The sequence below is a fragment of the Drosophila subobscura genome, chromosome U (genome assembly GCF_008121235.1).
Source record: "Drosophila subobscura isolate 14011-0131.10 chromosome U, UCBerk_Dsub_1.0, whole genome shotgun sequence".
Classification (NCBI taxonomy): Eukaryota; Metazoa; Arthropoda; class Insecta; order Diptera; family Drosophilidae; genus Drosophila; species Drosophila subobscura.
In genome coordinates this window covers 11,451,561-11,469,541 of record NC_048534.1, presented here as the reverse complement: position 1 = coordinate 11,469,541, position 17,981 = coordinate 11,451,561, and the positions used below count along the sequence as shown (strand labels likewise).

Sequence of the window (17,981 nt, the reverse complement as noted above, 5' to 3'; positions counted from 1 at the left end):
ATCAGAAGGTATATTTTGGTATGTTTTATCGAAATTCCACTTGGTCTCACTACACGCGTCACGTCAAAGGTTTTTTTATTGTTGACTAGAAAATTGATTAAAAAACTTAATTTAAGAGCGATAATTGGTGTGCAAAAGGTGAGTCAAGATGGCAGCTAATGTACCAAATAACCAACTGAACATTTGGAGTATTTCGTGATATTTTGAAACACAAATTACATGATGTGCTGAAAAACAAGATGGCGGATTTTTACGCCGGCACCCGGTCCCGCAAAAAGCGGCATTTTTTCGTACAGAAAAAACACATGTAACTCACACTGCTCTTTCTCTTGATTTTCCTGCAGCATTTAAAAACTATTCTGTATTAAGCTAGTGGAAACAAAGCTAAAACTAAACTAAAATGGCTGATAATGACGATCTTCTCGACTACGAGGATGAGGAGCAGACTGAGACCACTGCGGTCGAGAACCAAGAGGCGCCAAAGAAAGATGTCAAGGGAACGTACGTCTCCATACACAGCTCTGGCTTCCGTGATTTTCTGCTGAAACCAGAAATTTTGCGTGCCATTGTCGACTGTGGGTTTGAGCATCCATCCGAAGGTAAGCACTCCTACTCCGCATTGACCGGTACAGTTATTCACGATATGCACACGCAATTGCAGTTCAGCACGAGTGCATTCCGCAGGCTGTACTCGGCATGGACATTCTCTGTCAGGCCAAGTCCGGTATGGGCAAGACGGCTGTCTTTGTGCTCGCCACACTGCAGCAGCTGGAGCCCGCAGACAACAATACCTGTCATGTATTGGTCATGTGTCACACACGCGAGCTGGCATTCCAGATTAGCAAGGAGTATGAACGTTTCTCCAAGTATATGCCCACAGTCAAGGTACGTTTGGGACACGGTAAAAGGGTCGCATCTTTGGTTATACTTACCATTTGGTTATTTTAGGTGGCAGTGTTCTTTGGCGGTTTGGCCATACAAAAGGATGAGGAGACCCTCAAGAGCGGCACGCCCCATATAGTCGTTGGCACCCCAGGCCGCATTCTGGCCCTGATACGCAACAAGAAACTGAATCTGAAGCACTTGAAGCATTTTGTACTCGACGAGTGCGACAAGATGCTGGAGCAGCTAGGTAAGTTTTCAGCAAAAGATTTCCGAACTAAAAATATAATTTCTAATTATGTTTTTCTTCCCCCTACCCACAGATATGCGTAGGGATGTGCAGGAAATTTTCCGTAGCTCACCGCACGGAAAGCAAGTGATGATGTTCTCTGCTACATTGAGCAAGGACATACGTCCCGTGTGCAAAAAGTTTATGCAAGATGTAAATATCAACGTGTTCATAGCCCAACAACAACAACTGCTCGTACTTCTCCTCGCATCCACTGCTATCACGACAATTAGTTATTATTTTTGTAAACTCTATTCAGTATCGATACGTAACCGGTACACCCTCCTCCACAATTGCTACATAAGCCACAACACCATATTTGTAAATGGTTAAACGCGTAAATCTACCCCAAAACGATCAAAGCTCGTGTGAGCATAACAAATACCAAAATCAATGTTAGCCGAATGACTGCCATAAACCATTTTCTAAATGGTTAAACGCGTTGAATGCAATCGTAAATGAAATATAACATAAACCAAATGCAACCTTCTGCAATCCGCGACACAATTCATATACCTAATCGCAATGATTTAACAACGATCGAAACGGAAAACACAAAATCAATATAACAAAACAAGAAAGATCGAAAGAGAGCAACAGCCGTGGACTGGTTCAGAGAGATGAAAGAGAATGCCGCTCAACTGCAAGCTGCACACTTCACTTCACGCCGCAGAGTGATTGATTGATTGATTGTCTATCTATGTCTACCGGGAGCAGTCCCGGCACGGTCCAGAGTACTACTAGTTGATGAGATATGATATGGTGGTAGCGTGGCCGTATGTAGAAAATTCTAAACATATTTTGTTGTATGTTTTGAGGCGAGCCTAGTTTTAGTTGCATTACCCTTCACCACCTCTAATTGTTTTCTCTTTAAAATGTGTTGCGCCACATTCTATTTCCCCATATATCTAGCCCATGGAGGTGTACGTCGATGATGAGGCCAAGCTGACGCTGCACGGTCTGCAGCAGCATTACGTCAATCTCAAGGAGAACGAGAAGAACAAGAAGCTGTTCGAGCTGCTCGATGTGCTTGAGTTTAATCAGGTAAAATGCACAGCCAGCTCATACATGTTTCCTCCCCCCGATGCTCAACGCTCCCTTCCCCATAGGTTGTTATATTCGTCAAGTCGGTTCAACGTTGTGTGGCCCTGTCAATGTTGCTGACGGAGCAAAATTTCCCAGCCATTGGCATCCATCGGGGCATGACCCAGGAGGAGCGTCTGAATCGGTATCAGCAATTCAAGGATTTCCAGAAGCGTATTTTGGTGGCCACCAATCTGTTTGGCCGTGGCATGGACATTGAGCGTGTGAACATTGTCTTCAACTATGACATGCCCGAGGATTCCGACACCTATCTGCATCGTGTGGCCCGTGCGGGTCGTTTCGGTACCAAGGGACTGGCCATCACCTTCGTTTCGGATGATAACGATGCCAAGATACTTAACGAAGTACAGGATCGTTTCGATGTCAACATTAGTGAGCTCCCAGAGGAGATTGACTTGTCCACATACAGTAAGTTGTCGCAACTACATTTATTATGATTTATGTGCAGATTTTTCCTCATTCTCTTGTATCTTTCCAGTTGAGGGACGCTAGAACTTTTAAGAGTGCATGGGAATTCCACGGACACCACCCAAGAAAAACAAAACAAATGCACATTGAATAGATACAAATAAAACCTAAACCCCCTAAATCTTTTATAAAACTCTACTTTATAACTAAATAAAAACAAAAACCTTTCAGACGAACACTAATCCGTGTTGTTGTGTCTTCCTGTCTGCACAAAATTCTGCAGAAATCGCCAGCCGGAACAGACTGGAGGGAGGACTGGAATAGTTGTGCGACATGCGCAATGGATAGGGGGCTTCCGGCTGGGGCTGGAGGGGTGAGCAGCAGTGAAACGGAAGGAGAAAAACATCAGTCAGACCGAACGCGACCTCAAAAACGGAATGTGAGGGGAGAAAAAAAAATGCAAATGGCAAACGAAAATGTTGCTAAAAAAGTATGTGAAAACGCGACGCAAGGTGAAGATTGTGCTGCTGCTGGCGATTGTGGGCCTGCTCGTAATCACCATCATTGTGCTGGGCTCCACGGGCCGCAATGCTGCCATCGAGCTGCTGCTGGACGAACGATTTATTGCACGGGCGTATCGGCCTGGTGACAAGCAGCAGCCGCAGACATTGCAGGAGCAAAAACAACAACCGGCTGTGGCGGCGGCGGTGGCTCTGCTCCAGCCGCAGCGTGAGAATGGTGTAATTGTGCCGGAGAAGTATGATGAGCATAAGATCAAGGCGCGCATCATACAGAACCGACTGGACCAGATCAAGCAACAACAGCAGCACGACCACGAGGCCGAGCAATCGCGCACCACGCTGGAGGTGGCCACCACAGCTGTGCATATTTTCTACACGGCCCCAGTGCCCTGGTACAAGTCCAAGAAGCCGCCGCCACCGCCCGCTGAGCATCCGTACGATGTGCCCCTGACGACAACACCCAAGGCGGTGAGAATACTGAACACTGCCTTCTATCCGGCCTTGGGTCTGTACAAGCCCAGCGTCTCGTTGCTCTCACAGCACTTTGAGAACATACGCAGCTGCGGCATTGGCGTGCTCATACTCAGCTTTACGGGCAGCGGCTCCAGCAAGCCGACGGAGACGGCTCTGCTGCATCAAATCATTGAGCTGGCACCGCAGCACAATCTGACGGTGACCTTTGAGCTGAGCGTGGCCGGGAATCAGAGTGTGGAGTATGTGCGCCAGCAGCTGCAGGAGATTGCAACCTTCGCCAGTCTGCCTGGCTTTTATCGGGTGTGGAGTCAGTCGCGAGGAGCAGCCATGCCCGTGCTGTATGTGAGCAATGCCTACAAGCTGAGCGACAGTCTGGGGCGACTGCTATGCCGCACACCTGCCCAGGTGGAGCCCGAAGGACTAAGGCGCGTATTGGATGGTTTCTTTATAGGCCACATACGGTGAGCATGCACTCCAGTTCCTGTTCCAGTTGGAGTCGTTAATGGATATCTCCTCCTTAGACTCAAGAGCCATGCGGATGTGATGCGTCGGTTGTGCTTCGATGGCTTCTACAGCAAACTGCCCAGCAATGGAGCTGTATTTGCCAGCACCTGGAAGAACTGGTCGTATCTGAAGTCCTTTGCCCAGTCCTACAAAATGATGTTTGTGCCGACAGTGGGTCCAGGGTTTGCGGAAAGAAATAAGTTCCCACGTCATGGGGACATACAGAGGCATCGCAGCAATGGACGCGTAAGTGGGAGACTCCTATTTGGGTTGCAGAATAGATATTGGAACCATTTCCCTTTTTCCTTCAGTATTATGGCGTGGCTTGGCGTTCGGCTATACTCAATCATGTGGGATTCATCAATATAGCGAGCTATAACAATTGGCCCGATGGCAGCCAGATTGAGGAGGTGATGCCGCGTGCCGGTTTCCTGGACTACAATCCCGGTTCGAGGACCAAGTACTTGGATCTCACGGCCCATTGGGTGGGCAATTTTCTAAAGACACGCCAGGAGGCGGCTGCAGCAGCCGCACCCGGCTCGCCACAGAACTGTTATGAGCTGCTCAATGGCACAATTTGCTAAGAAAAATCTTCCACTAATGGATAATACTAGTGCAAAGTCGGTATTTACTTTAGAAGCAATATAGAAACTCTATAGATTGCAGGCCACACAATTACTTTTCATAGCCATATATCGGGTCAACTAATACTTACAAATATACATCACATATACATAAATATATAATATATATATAGAGAGAGATCAAGCAATATATCTGTAAGTCTTTAAGTAGTGATTAACAATTAGTAAACGGATTAAGTATGCTCAAATTATATCTAATAGCTAGAAGAGCCACAACACATTTTTTGGAAACTTTATTAGCTTTCGATTATTGTAACAATAATAAGGGAACGATGGGAGAATGAAGGAACAACAATATCATAAACATAATGCCATGCCATAATATATAGAAAATCAAATCAAATGTTATATCGGGATATTATACTAAAAACAAACACTTGTTAAACAATTGGTACTTGACAAATTTTAACTTTATTACAAGTCAAAAAATATATATTATTAAATTACTCTATCTAAGCTTTAATAGTTTAGTGCCAAAGAAACACGAAGAATGAGCTTAATTTGTATGGTACCTAATTTTCATTCAGGAAATTTGCGCGGATGCGAATTTCCGATATTGATTATTTGATGTCCCTGGTTTTGTGCTGTCATTGAGGCTGTCATCAAAGCTGTCAAAGGTGTTCCATTCCAACCCACGTGGGCTTTCGTTGCTTGAATTTTATTTTCCGGCTCATTTTTGCAAAAATGAATCCGTTTCCCTGTGGCATGACAAAATTAGTGGCTGCCCCGCCGAAAGCGGCAACAGGACGTCGCCAGCCGCGAGCACCAAAGCAACCAAAGGATGCCACCATCAAGGGTTGTGCGTGCAAACGGACATCGTGCATTAAGAATTACTGCGACTGCTATCAGTCCATGAGAACTTGCCACGAGTTTTGCAAATGCCTTGGTAAGGCCACATCAGCACATCAAACCCTTTTTCCTTATAGCATTCCATCACTCTACCCACTCAGATTGCAAGAATACGGTGGAGCGTCCCGTGGTTACCGACATTCCACCGAAACATTCCAGGCGACAGCGTGCCACGGCAGTGACTGCCAAGGCAGAGGCTGCAGTCCTCAGGGCTGGCCTAAAGCCGGCAACAGAAGTTGCTCCTGCTGTTCTTCCAGCCCAAGAAATAACCATGCCTGGCGAGCAGCCCATCAGCATGTTAGGCGTACGCACAGCACCAAATTCCACGCCTATAAAGCGGCTGTCGAACAAGCCATTGCAAGTGCCAAAGCCGCCACAGCAGCGGTTGGTGCATTTACCAAATGGAGCGCCTCAACATTTTCTCCCAGCTCCCAAGTTTCGCTCAGATCAGGATAGGTTGATGAGCCAGCCATGGAGTTGCTCTACGCCAAAGTCAACAGCGGTAATCATGGCTTCGCCACGTGGCTCCAAGCCTCAGAAGCCAGTGATGGAGAAAAAGGAAGAGCAGAAGCCAAAGGAACTCAATCTGTTCAATCAGCCCATCAATATGACCGTGCTCCACTGCATGCTGGTGCAGGCAATAGAGGCGGAGCAGCTGGGATTGAATGAGTTACAAGTGGCCCAAATGGTACTTTCCGAATTTGTACACGGCCAGCAGCTCATTTACGCTACCTCATGTGACCAGAACGCGGAACAGAAATGATTGCTTAATGGTTGTATTTACAATTTTTAAATGCATAAATTTCGAATTAACAATTTACAAAGTCTTTTGTGGCAGCCCACAAGTTGGCCCTGAGCTACCAGTCGGGTGGATGAAAGATCAATTCCGTTACCAGCATGTCGCAGCTGTTTCTACGCTGCCCACGACTCGACCCTCCGGCTGCTGGTGTGCCGCTCTTGTGCCGCTCCAATGGCAGCTCATTGTCACTGTCGCTTTCACCCTCTGCAGTTCCAGCAGCATCCTCCTCCTCCTCATCTGTATCGGCCTCAGCCTCAGCCTCGACGGCAGTGCGACGCTTGCGTTTGGCTTTTGTCTTTGTTGGTCTGGCAGAGCGATACTTTTGCCAGAATTTTGCCGGCTGTGCAAAGTCAATTAAGCTGGGAAAGCGCATGGCCAACGCCTGGCACATGCTATCAAAGGAATGTTGTAGCTCGGGGCCCATGACCGTTTGAAGGTTTCTATGTGTTTCCTCCACATAACGCAGACATCGCTCCAATTGTTTTTGCTGCAAATGGAATGAATTAATTCCGATTCTACATTTACTTCCACATCAAAACTCACTGGGTCCTCCGTGTCCACACGTTTACGTCCACGCCCCCTCGCTGGTGCGGCACCCACAGCTGTTCCTGCTGCTGCTGCTGCTGCTGGTGCCTCTGCTTCCTGTTCCCCTTCATCGCTATTCTCACCATCGGCACGGGCACCCTGCTGTTTGCTTTTACCCTTGGTGAGGTAACAAATGCGACGCATAATGAAAAGCAGATCCTGAATCACGGCCAAGGCGTCGTTGGATTTCACAAATTCTTCGTCCTTGCTTTTCTCTACAAAGAAACAACAGGCTTAAATGTGGCACAGAAAGAGCTGTCTTTTGGCTTACCCGCCAACAGCTTTAGTTGTCCAAAGTACAGCAGCAGCGTGTTTTCATCTATAGTGGACATAATGTGATTATACAGCAGCCGCCGACTTTTGACCATTTTGGCACCCTTGAGGGGCGACTGGTAGCGGGTGTTGATCGGTTCCACACCCTTCTGATACGCCTGACCATTGAGATAGAAAGGAGACTCCCTGAGACACTGCACAAACACCGTCTTCTCGTGCAGCCGCTTGTAGCGTATGAAGAATGCATCCGCCTCGCGTGCCACCTCAGCGCTGTCGTCCACCAGGGCGGCCAGCATGGATATGAGAATGGGTCCCTTTAGCTTAATAATGCCCGAGAGTATCACATCCTTCACACAGCGGAACGAGCGCACCCGTGTCATGGCAAACTTTGAATGCATTTTGGCCAGAATGCACTGGAAATTGCGCTCCAAAATGTTTGGATGTTTCTTTCCCAGATCATTGACGGCTATGAGTGTGGTATTAATGATCTGCGGGCGGTCGTTCTTGGTCAATATGATCTGATAGAGCTCCGATACTTCGTTGGCCAGTCGATGTTCGCGCAGACACAGACGTCCAGCAATCACAATCATCCAATTGGTCATGCGTTCGTTGTCCGTGTCGAACTGGGATTCCTTCAGCTTGGTGCACTCTCGCAGGTACTTGAATACAATCTCCTTGACGCGATAGTCTACCGACTGCGGCAGCATCACCAAGATTTCCGTGTACGCGCCCAACAGGCACTGCAAACGCGAGTGTTCAGCCTGGAAATTGTGAGCACTGGCCACGATGTTCTCCGTGAGTTCATCCAGTAGAGTAAGCTGCCAGTTTGGCGAGGCATCCGAGCCAGCGGAGGGTCCTTGACTATCGGACAAATGGTGAATTTGATTGATTAGATTGACGGCACTCGAAATGAGACCCAGCCAAATGTTGCCTTTGCGCAGAGCCTCGAGCAGGCGCTGGAAAAGCTGATTCAATGCTGGCTTCGAGAAGTTGGACAGACAGCAAATGATGAGCTGCAGGGCCAGCACTTGATTGGCCTTCATGTTGTACGAGGAAAGCTCATTGAAACTGACAATCAGGGCATCCATGTTGTTGGTAATGCGGCTGGACAGAAGCAGCAACAGAACCCATGCATCCGTGTCCGTTGATGTGGATAAATGTGAAATGATTACCTTGATCAGCTGGGGTCTGTAAGGAATGAAAGGTTGCTATAGATGCCATGCCATTGCTTGGTAAACTCCTTTTGCTTACGTGACAATTGTTTCTCTTTCCAGCAGCATAGCGAATCGCTCTTGGAGATAGGCTCGAGGTTGTGTCATTGTCAGCGTACTAACAATACGCCAGGGCATAAAATGTTTTGGTTCATTGGAATAATCCATGGGTTGGATGTTCTTCAGAACAGTCTGGTTGAAGCTCTGCAAAAGAAAGGAGCATAAGGACAGGCACCCACGGGGTTTATTTTGGGGACTCTCGCTCACCTGAATGGCTAGCTTTTGCAGGGCCACATCCTCATCGCTGAGCAGACACGACCAAATCCGACAATAGACACAAATCAAAGCGAAGCAATTGGAATACGCCTCCAGCAGAGTTTCCATGAGTTCCAGCGCCGCTTTGCGCACCGAGGCAAGTCGATCCACGGCCAGCAGGCTGGTTTCTCGCACGAAATTCGTATTGTAAATGATCAGAGGATTGACCAGCACCAGGCGCTCGAGAAGAGCTATGCCCGAGGTGCGGGCCAGCCCATTGTCCGCTTCCAGAAATCGCTCATAGATCATTTGAGGAAGATTCTTAACCTCCGCCTCCAGTTGTTCATAGCCCTCGAAACTATAGGCACACTGCTGTATGTCCGGCTTCACGAAGCGCAGTTCATGCTGCTCGACAGACGGCTCGGCCAGGGTCTCCACATTGGTGGCATCGAACTGAACGAAACGGATGCTCTCCTCGAGTATTTTTCTGGTCGTGGGTGAGCCCTGCTTCAGGGCAGTGATGAGCACTTGGCAGGCCTTGCGGCGCACGCTGAAGGTTCTGTCGTTGAGGCAACGCATCACTTCAACCAGCAGCGGCACTTCGCGCGGCACCTTGGAGACATCGTAACGAAAAATGCTCCACTCGACTTCGGTTTGTTGGAGCAAGATGCGTTCGATAAGATCTAAGGCGCGGGTTTGGATGCCCACCGCATCGTCTGCCTTTACGGCTTCCAGGAGGTAATCTGCGCATGATTTATTGCATTTGGCATACAGAATGCTGTCGTATTTGGCCGCGTAACCAATGGCAATCTTCTCGTCGGCGGTTTTCCACTGCAAAGCAAATGGCATTGTTATTCATTAAATTATACTTCTAGTTTGTAATACTTACCGCCTTTAGGGGATTGGAAACCACACACTTAATATACAAGTGCAATATTTGTGCTAAGATGTCGGGATATTTCTCTATGAGCTGAATAAACCACTCCGAAATGTGCTCGCCACTCTGCATCTGTCCGCCCCGTCGCCCGCTGCCAATGTTTTGAGGGCTGTCCGTGAATATGTGCATGGGGAATGATCGCTGCATTAACAAATGCAGTGTATCGTAGACCTCGCCATTATGCTCGTTGGTTATTTCGTCAAATAGTTCGTAGCACTTGGCGTGCAATGCGGGAGCACCTGAAAATCGTTAAAATTTTAAATCAGTAATCGATAACAATACAGCTGACATTCGCAGAGTTGCCAAACTTCAACACATCAAGAGCTGTCACCGCGCCGGAAAACACCAAAGGCAAGAAATGAATTAGAATAATTGTGAAATAATCAACAGTTTGTTTGTTTATAGGACTCATGTTAAGCTTATTTCTGCACAATGGAGGGGCAGCATCGAAGGGGCAGCTGCGGTACGTGGCGACACGACTTCTGTCCACTACAACAACATCGGAGCACTTTGATATCGTCATTGGAGGCGGCGGTCTAGTGGGCACCACTTTGGCTGCAGCTTTGGCCAAGAATGACACACTGGCGGACAAGAGGGTGCTGCTGCTGGAGGGAGCTGGAGAATTTAAGGGCTTCGATGCCAGTGGTCCGTACCAGAACCGTGTGTCGGCCATCAACAAGAACTCCATCGAGCTGTTCAAGTCGATTGGCGCCTGGTCGCACATTGAGGCTGCCCGCTACAAGCCCGTCAAGCAGATGCAGGTGTGGGAGTCCAACAGCGACGCGCTCATCCAGTTCCAGCACGACAACTTTGCCAGCGATGTGGCCTGCATCATCGAGAATGATTTGATCCTCGATGCGGTCTATGCACGCGTCCGCGAGGCAGCCAATGTCCAGGTCCTCAACAAGGCCAGAATCGAGTGTGTCCGTTTGCCCAAGGATACAAATGGCAGACACTCTGCGCTTCAGCTGCAGGATGGACGTTCCTTCACATGCGAACTGCTCATTGGCGCCGACGGAGCCAACTCGATTGTGCGCAAGGAAATGGGCGTCGATGTTTTCTCAATGAATTACGATCGCATGGGAGTGGTGGCCACTCTGGAGCTGAACGACGATGCCTGTGATAACTCTGTGGCCTGGCAGCGCTTCCTGCCCAATGGACCCATCGCTCTGCTGCCACTGACCGATAAACTCAGCTCCCTGGTGTGGAGCACCACAGTGTCACAGGCCAAGCATCTGAAGGAGCTGCCGCCGGCGGAGTTTGTGGAAGCCATCAACGAGGCCTTCTGCCGTCAGTATGCGCGCGTGGAGCTTGCCGACAAGGCTGTTCAGGTGCTCAACTCCTTCTTCGGCCAGCAGGCCGCGCAGCAGCAGGTGCAATATCCTCCGCGTGTGTGCGGCGTTAAGGATGGCTCTCGAGCCACTTTCCCGCTGGGCTTTCTGCATGCCTCGTCGTATGTATCCACTGGTGCTGCACTAGTGGGTGATGCCGCACACCGCGTGCATCCTCTGGCCGGCCAGGGCGTCAATCTGGGCTTCAGCGATGTGCGCTACCTCGTGGAGTCTCTGGCCGCCGGCGCCTATGGCGGCTTTAAGCTGGGCGACACACAGCATCTGATCAAATACGAACGCAAGTGCCTGGCCAAGAATGTGCCCATAATGCTGGGCGTTCATGGCCTGCACAAGCTCTACTCCACCGAGTTCAGTCCCGTGGTGCTGCTGCGAAGTCTGGGAGTTCAACTCACACAGAATTTGCCACCCATCAAGAACCTGTTCATGAAGGGGGCCATGGGTTAAAAGGAAAAAGGGGAACATTTACATTTTAAGCGCTTAAAGTTTTATGGTACGAAATAAAATCGAAATAATCGAGTCAATGGTCAGGTTAAAAAAACACTTTTAAAGAGTTATGTCAATGGTTTCTGCTTAGTAATCTGTTCTTCAGATTAGATACTATAGATTTACGTTGTGCAAATAGTTTGTGCTATCTTTTCCTTTACATTCTCTTGCTCGGAATGTTTTGTAGATGTGATCTGCAATTCTCGGGGGTTCTCTTTGCCGCCTTCGCTTGTGCGTGTTGAGCATCAATGTGGAAGAGCATTGGTTGCTAGGTTTAGTGGATTTTTCTTATGGTAATACACAAAACTTACAACTAATTTTTGATCATTTGTTGCTGAATAGTTTTTTCTGTTGGTGGAGACGTTTTAAGGCACGTTTTTGGCGTTTTTCTTTGAAGGATACACTTAAATCTACAAACATTTGGCATGGAAAATTCATTAGAGAGCTTCCTAGAGCTCTTGGTGGCTTTTGCCTGGCAGCACATTGGGCAAACTTTCGCCCAGTTTTAGTGGCTGCTCGAGCAAGCCCTCGTCGCCCTTCTTCTCAAACACCTGCTCGCGATCGCTCTTCAAACGCGCCACACCTTCTGTGGTTTGCACATTTATCTGCTGCGAGTCCTCTGTGTCCGAAATGTAGCCAGATTCGCCAGTGTAGTGTATGGGATAGAGCAGCAATGGAGCGGCACTCAAGGCGATGAGGTCGCGCTTCTCAAAGGCAGCGGTCCAAGTCTTGTTAGGATGGCGATCGAACATCACCGGCAGGAACTCATCAACGGGTATAAGTTTCTCGAGTGGTTTGGCCGCGAGCAGCTTCAGGGCACCTTGGAGCGAGAGTACATAGCCGAGGGTCCAGTAGGAGTAGCCGGCATGAACGAGACTATCGGCATCGGCCACCCAAGGTTCGCTCTCCTCCTTGAGACGCTTGCGTCCAAAGTAGATGAGATCGTACTCCACCACGCTCCTCGCCTGATTGAGCACACGCACGGCATTGGCCCGGAAGTACGGATCGAAGCGTATGTCGTCCTCGAGAATGAGCACTTCCTTCAGTTCGAGCTGCACCATACGCACCCAGATGCGGTAGTGGCTGAGGAAGCAGCCAATCTCGCCCATGGTCATGGCACGATGATGGTAGGGATCCTCGTAGCCAGGCAGGAATCGTATTCCCATCTCATGCACACGCTCCACATTGAGTTCCTTGCCATCAACGGCGGGAAAGTGTTCCACCTGCAGTCCGATTTCCTCAAACAGATTCTCCATCTTTTGACGCCTCTCCGGGCGACGTTCCAGATTGATCATGAAAATGTGATCGAGGGTCAGCTTCGTCTTCTCGGGCTTCGTGATTAGATGCTGAAAGTAGTCCAGGACAGGCGGCACCGCACCCAAATCGCTGACCATGCTGGATCTGATGTTTAATAGCATTTGCAGGTCCTGCTCCAGGGTGTCCCCTGGTTCGAGCGGCTGCAGGATGTAGCCAAAGGTCAGCTCGTTGCAGACGTGCAGGGGAATGCCTGAGCTATTGGCAGACATGGCAAACACAATGATATCATCCGCGGGGCCATCATAGAGCGGCTCTAACTGTTGCTGCTGCTGCATGTCCCGCAAACGTTGGCGATCAAAGGTAAGATTCCGGGCACCCTTGTGATTCATGTCCACCAGCACGGCCGTGTGGACCATTGGCACTGGAAAGCTGCCCTGTTTCTTCACGTGATAAATCTCCTTGTACTCGTCCGTGCGCTGGTAGTAGTACTCCTCCGTCATGCCGCACCAGAAGTTCGAGTACAAGCTCTCCGACAGCAGCATGGGCGCCACAATGGGCAGGCGTAGGGCCGTGAGCTTACGCAGTGCCTGCTGCGATGTCAGCATGACATCAGCATCGAGGAAAAACACAAAGTCAGCCCAAATATCGCGGCCATAAGCGAGCGCCTCCTCTTTCAGGGCAATCACATGCTTGAAACGCGACACTGTCCAGTCGTAAGGGGAGCTCTCGTTCTGATAGCCACGCGGCCCTTCGCTGTCAAAGGCGTAGTTCACGCTGTGATAGAGATCTCCAGAGTGCTTCAGCCACTGCTTCAGCAGCTCAACGCTCTCATCGCTGTTGTGATCACAGCGTAGCCTGGGATGACAAATCGGTTGAGAGACAAACTCATGCAAATGTTTCGTTTTGCTTACCAAAAGGCTATGCGTTCCTTGGGATAGTCCTGCTGCTGCAGGTAGCTGAGGAACATGGGCAAAATGTGCGCCTTGTTGCGCACCAGCAGTGCCACGAGCACTGTCGGTGGCTGATACTCATTTTCCACAACCTCATCCTCGCCGCAGATGCACACAAAGGCGCAGGCCAGGAGGAGGCCAAAAAATACTTGCTTCTTCAACATTTCCACGTCATTAGATGCCACACATTGCCTGTCGGTGAGTTCAAGGAGGTCACACTCGCGCTCGCACACGCACTATCTTCTGCCACACAGCGGAAGCAGCAGCAGCGTCTGTTCTGTTTGGATTGATGCTGGAGAATACGAGAGTTCTCTAATCTATTTATAAACGACGACGAGCGTTAAATGTCCCAGCGTCGAGCGGCGTCCAGCCTCCCTCGCTCCTCCTTCACCGCTTCTTCCAGCTGCACCCGCTCCACAACCAACATATGGCGCTCTCTCTCTCCGGCGATAACATATCTATCGCTCTCAAACTGCAACCAAACAGCTGTTTGTGGGTCGTTGGAATTTTGAATGTATTCAGGATTCTGAATGGAAGTGAATGTATAATTCCTGACCCGCATGAAACAGAACAGATTTAAACGCGTTATGCGGGGACTGGGTTCATAGAGACCTCATTCAAAATTGTGCAATTTCCCAAGCGAAACCTCCAGGATCTTGATAACGGGATAACGGGCGATGGACGGTTCTCTTGCTCTGGCAAACCAGTGTGACCTCCGCTTTTATAGTGCATTTAAAATTGTAAGCCCAATTGTGTAACAAATATTTATTTCTTATTAACAAAGGGGTAAGAAAAGAATGCCCTAGGCAGTCGCCGCATGGGGTTTAGCATAGTTGGGGAAGTTCAGTTTGAGACCCTCTTTGGCCTCAAAGAACGTGTAGGACAGGGTGATGGTGTCGCAATGCTCTAGCGCCGGATCCTGTGTTATTTCAGGGTCAATGTAGAAGAAGACGGGCATGTCCACCTCCTCGTGTGGGTTTAGCTGTTGCTCCTCGAAGCAGAAGCATTGGATTTTGTTGAAATACGCGCCAGCCTCGAAGGGGATCACATTGTAGGTGCTGATGCCAATCACAGCCTTGTCCGTGGGATTTCTGGCCGTGTAGAAGGCTAGCGCTGTCTCGCCGGGTGCCACCTTGATCTCGTACTGCTGCGGCTTGAAGTTCCAGCGCATGGACGAGCCAATATCCGCATTGAAGCGTATTTTGAGCACACGATCGTCCACTTTCACCATATGCTCCACCTTTTCAGCGTCGTGGCCCTGCGATGTGGTCCCGCCGTAGCTGTAGGCCTGGCAGAAAATGCTGTACAGTGGCACGGCCGCATAGCTCAGGCCCACAATGAGCACTCCGCCGGCTGTAATGTAGTACAAGGTACTCTTGGATCGCAGCTTACGTGCTGCCTCGCCGGGGGAATCGGTGGATTTCATCCGAATGCGGCATGGCAATATCTGTTGTTGTCGTTGTCCACTGTGATGGGGCGTGAATGATCTCCTCAGCAGTTGCTGGCACTGCCCACGCACGGCGAAAAGGGTGCGCAGCATTTGAAACTATTATACCGGGTTGTCCAGTGAGTAAATTTTAGTTGTTTTCATCTAAAAACCACTGTTTGTATAATCTTCCTAGGCACTTGATACGTTTCAATGTGTACACACCAAGTTTTATCAGCTGTTTGACAATAAACTAAACCTACCGAACTATCGATATCCATTTGGCGCGCTACCAGTGGGCCACAACAGCAAGATTGGTCTTAAATATTTGTTTTGAACTTACGTGCATTTTGAAAGCCCCTTTGGAAATTCATGTAGAGAATCTCCAAGAGACAGCGGATTATCTTGTCCCGTAGCTTGAGATGCTCCTTGAAGTGCACATAGCGAAAGACCAGCTTTAGGTCATCGCATATGGTCAGAAAGAGCATCCAGATGGTGTCGGCAAAAACGCTGCGGTTCGCATTCTGCTCCAGCAGGCTGAACAGCTTTAGCAAATGCTCGATGACGTCCTCGTCAAAGATGGCATAGCGCTTGGCCCCCGGAATGGTGAGCGTCAGCAGGTACGTGCTGGCCGCATTCAGGGACAGCTGCAGGTTGAGATTCTGATTGAGTACACCTGGAGACGCCTCCAGTATGTTCGCGGGCGGAATGGAGAGGCTCACGACGGTGTAGATGTACGAGAGATATGCACTGGCCGGGGAAACACTTATAATGTGCGACCAGTTGTCGTGGGTATTGCTATAGCTACTGCTGCTGTCATGGCGCATCGACCGAATGACGCCCGCCAATTCCCGAAGCGTCTGAAGTTGGCTCTCCTGCTGGCGGCTGTCTTGGCCACAGATCGGCAGCGACCAGAACTGGCGGGCGCGCTCTCTGCCCTCATCCGCACTTGCTGTCTCGCCGTACAGCCACTCCTCGACATCCACCCACTGCAGGCGGGGCACATAATTCGCGCTTAAATCACTGAAAATACTATTTAGCTCGGACATTGTTTACATTTTTCTGATACTGCCACTATCGATAAGCGACACAAAACTGTGATGGCTATCGCAATGAAAAAGATATCGAGTGCACACAGATGCACATGCAGGCGGTTGACATTCAAAGTGGGGGAAGAGGAAAATGCAGAGTTGATATATTAATGCATTTACTTGGCTTATTATTATGCAATTTTGTTGTTTTGTGGATACATACTTAAATTCTAATTCCACTGCTGTGTGCGTAGCAACCATTGACAGCTAGAAATCCAACGAGGCGGAGGCATTGGAATTGATCAACACGTTGGACCCGCACTTGGGCGAGGCCATAATATCATCAGCAGCCATCGCAGACTGTGCATTGGCAGGCGACTCCTGCAGCTCTGGCGGCAGATGGAACCGCTCGATAACAAACTTCTTGCGGCGCAATTTAAAGGCCAGATCCGTAGTCTCCGGCATATGCACGGCCAGGGTGTTCAATGCCGACATCTTGTGCAGATGCAGCAGGCCGCTGTACTCCTTGAAGGCGGGGTGTGTCTCCCGCTCGGAGCCGGCAAACGACTCCAGTTCGATGGCGTAGTCCACCAGTTGACGTATCTTGGGCACTAGACTGGCATCGTACTTGGCAATCAGATGCATGGGCATCGTTATAAGGCAAACCGAGTTGCAGTTGCGCACGCTGGCCATGAGCAGCGTCAGAAACTTGAGCATATCCTCACCAAAGTTGTCGTCGTACCACAACGGTGAGCCCAGCGAGGTGAGGCACACGCGGCACAGATGCTTCTTGGTCCCAGTGATGAAGCTCTCGTCGCGCAGCTGCTGCTGGATATCGTTGAGCAGGCCGCCATAGCGGGTATTATGGAAGACATTGTGGGGCCAAACGGCTGGCTGGCTGCCCGTTTTCGTGCTGCTGGTGACGGTGGTGGTGTTGTTGGCAGTGTTATCTGCGGTAGCTGCGGCATTATTGTCCAAGGGTTTAATATCGGCATCGGCCTCAACGTTGGCTTCGGGTTCAGTCTCGACAGCCGCCGACTCCTCGCCCATAGCCTCGGCCATGGGCTGCTGCTCCATGGAAATGGATGGAGAGCTGCTCTTGGATAGTTCTCCATCGCCAATCCAGTTGTCTTTGTGGCTATCATCCCAAATGACGGTGCTGGCATAGTACAGCATGCGCGAGTCCATCTGCTCCATAAGATTGAAGTGATGGCCGATCTTGGCCGTGGCATGCTCCGAGTTCACCAACGGCAAGTCGTTGTAGCGCCAGGCGATTCTCAGTCCATTTTCGCCTGTCTCGCCCGTCTGCTCGCTGGCCATCTGCTCTTCGCGCTGTTCCACTTCGGTCAGGGGACGGGGCAGGCGGCGCAACATCTCCGCGGGGATGTCGTCGAGACTGCCGAGAAATATTTCCTGCTTGGAGAGCACACCCTCGGCCAGGAAGTACTTGGCCAGCACTTTGGCATGGGTCATGAAGCGATCCTCTTCTATCAGGCAAATCGAGCCCACGGGCAGGCCGCCGCCGATGACCACGTCAAGATACGGATTACCGCTCGATGTTATTATCTGGGCGGTGTGGGGGCTGGTGCGAGTGCCCGGGATGGGCTTTTGCACAGTGCGTTTGCGAAAGCTGGTCATCTTTTCTTTTGTACAATCAGAATTAACCTTCTTTTTTAGCTTCTCCGATTCGTGTAAACTTGTGCAGCCAGTAGGGGTACTCCTGCAGGAGCGTAATAGTATCGATATC

General features: G+C 49.8%; 8 protein-coding genes across 9 annotated transcripts; 4 read left to right on the top strand and 4 right to left on the bottom strand.

Moving 5' to 3' along the window:
- The first annotated feature begins 13 nt into the window (after positions 1-13).
- On the top strand, positions 14-2,808 carry LOC117900106 (ATP-dependent RNA helicase WM6). The gene is made up of 8 exons (XM_034810329.1): positions 14-138; positions 345-599; positions 662-885; positions 949-1,132; positions 1,206-1,324; positions 2,084-2,215; positions 2,281-2,683; positions 2,754-2,808. The coding sequence occupies exons 2-8, from the start codon at positions 401-403 to the stop codon at positions 2,765-2,767; spliced, it is 1,275 nt and encodes a 424-aa protein (XP_034666220.1). The 5' UTR covers positions 14-138; positions 345-400; the 3' UTR covers positions 2,768-2,808.
- Positions 2,809-3,060: 252 nt separating this feature from the next.
- On the top strand, positions 3,061-5,280 carry LOC117900103 (glycoprotein endo-alpha-1,2-mannosidase). Its single transcript, XM_034810325.1, has 3 exons — positions 3,061-4,139; positions 4,200-4,428; positions 4,494-5,280. Exons 1-3 carry the CDS (start codon positions 3,160-3,162, stop codon positions 4,764-4,766), a joined length of 1,482 nt encoding a protein of 493 aa, XP_034666216.1. The 5' UTR covers positions 3,061-3,159; the 3' UTR covers positions 4,767-5,280.
- A 193-nt stretch (positions 5,281-5,473) lies between these two features.
- Positions 5,474-6,482, top strand: LOC117900108. The gene is made up of 2 exons (XM_034810331.1): positions 5,474-5,712; positions 5,777-6,482. The coding sequence occupies exons 1-2, from the start codon at positions 5,511-5,513 to the stop codon at positions 6,436-6,438; spliced, it is 864 nt and encodes a 287-aa protein (XP_034666222.1). The 5' UTR covers positions 5,474-5,510; the 3' UTR covers positions 6,439-6,482.
- LOC117900095 lies at positions 6,428-16,252 on the bottom strand. The gene is made up of 7 exons (XM_034810315.1): positions 15,547-16,252; positions 9,688-9,974; positions 8,811-9,629; positions 8,584-8,747; positions 7,331-8,520; positions 7,018-7,274; positions 6,428-6,961 (listed from the first exon to the last, which is right to left on the bottom strand). Exons 1-7 carry the CDS (start codon positions 16,250-16,252, stop codon positions 6,533-6,535), a joined length of 3,852 nt encoding a protein of 1,283 aa, XP_034666206.1. The 3' UTR covers positions 6,428-6,532.
- LOC117900104 (ubiquinone biosynthesis monooxygenase COQ6, mitochondrial) lies at positions 9,984-11,621 on the top strand. Its single transcript, XM_034810327.1, has 2 exons — positions 9,984-10,086; positions 10,141-11,621. The coding sequence occupies exon 2, from the start codon at positions 10,146-10,148 to the stop codon at positions 11,529-11,531; it is 1,386 nt and encodes a 461-aa protein (XP_034666218.1). The 5' UTR covers positions 9,984-10,086; positions 10,141-10,145; the 3' UTR covers positions 11,532-11,621.
- On the bottom strand, positions 11,549-14,173 carry LOC117900100 (glycosyltransferase 25 family member). Of its 2 annotated transcripts, XM_034810321.1 has the most exons (3): positions 13,739-14,173; positions 12,003-13,682; positions 11,549-11,967 (listed from the first exon to the last, which is right to left on the bottom strand). In XM_034810321.1, exons 1-2 carry the CDS (start codon positions 13,939-13,941, stop codon positions 12,020-12,022), a joined length of 1,866 nt encoding a protein of 621 aa, XP_034666212.1. In that variant the 5' UTR covers positions 13,942-14,173; the 3' UTR covers positions 11,549-11,967; positions 12,003-12,019. The 2 variants fall into 2 exon arrangements, with proteins under 2 accessions (XP_034666212.1, XP_034666211.1); XM_034810320.1 differs by lacking the exon at positions 11,549-11,967 and having other exon boundaries at positions 11,999-13,682; positions 13,739-14,145.
- On the bottom strand, positions 14,528-15,429 carry LOC117900111 (cytochrome c oxidase assembly protein COX11, mitochondrial). Its single transcript, XM_034810335.1, has one exon. The coding sequence runs from the start codon at positions 15,315-15,317 to the stop codon at positions 14,580-14,582; it is 738 nt and encodes a 245-aa protein (XP_034666226.1). The 5' UTR covers positions 15,318-15,429; the 3' UTR covers positions 14,528-14,579.
- Positions 16,253-16,393: 141 nt separating the features above from the next.
- Positions 16,394-17,963, bottom strand: LOC117900105 (putative elongator complex protein 4). The gene has a single exon (XM_034810328.1). The coding sequence runs from the start codon at positions 17,870-17,872 to the stop codon at positions 16,502-16,504; it is 1,371 nt and encodes a 456-aa protein (XP_034666219.1). The 5' UTR covers positions 17,873-17,963; the 3' UTR covers positions 16,394-16,501.
- Between the last annotated feature and the right edge of the window lie 18 nt (positions 17,964-17,981).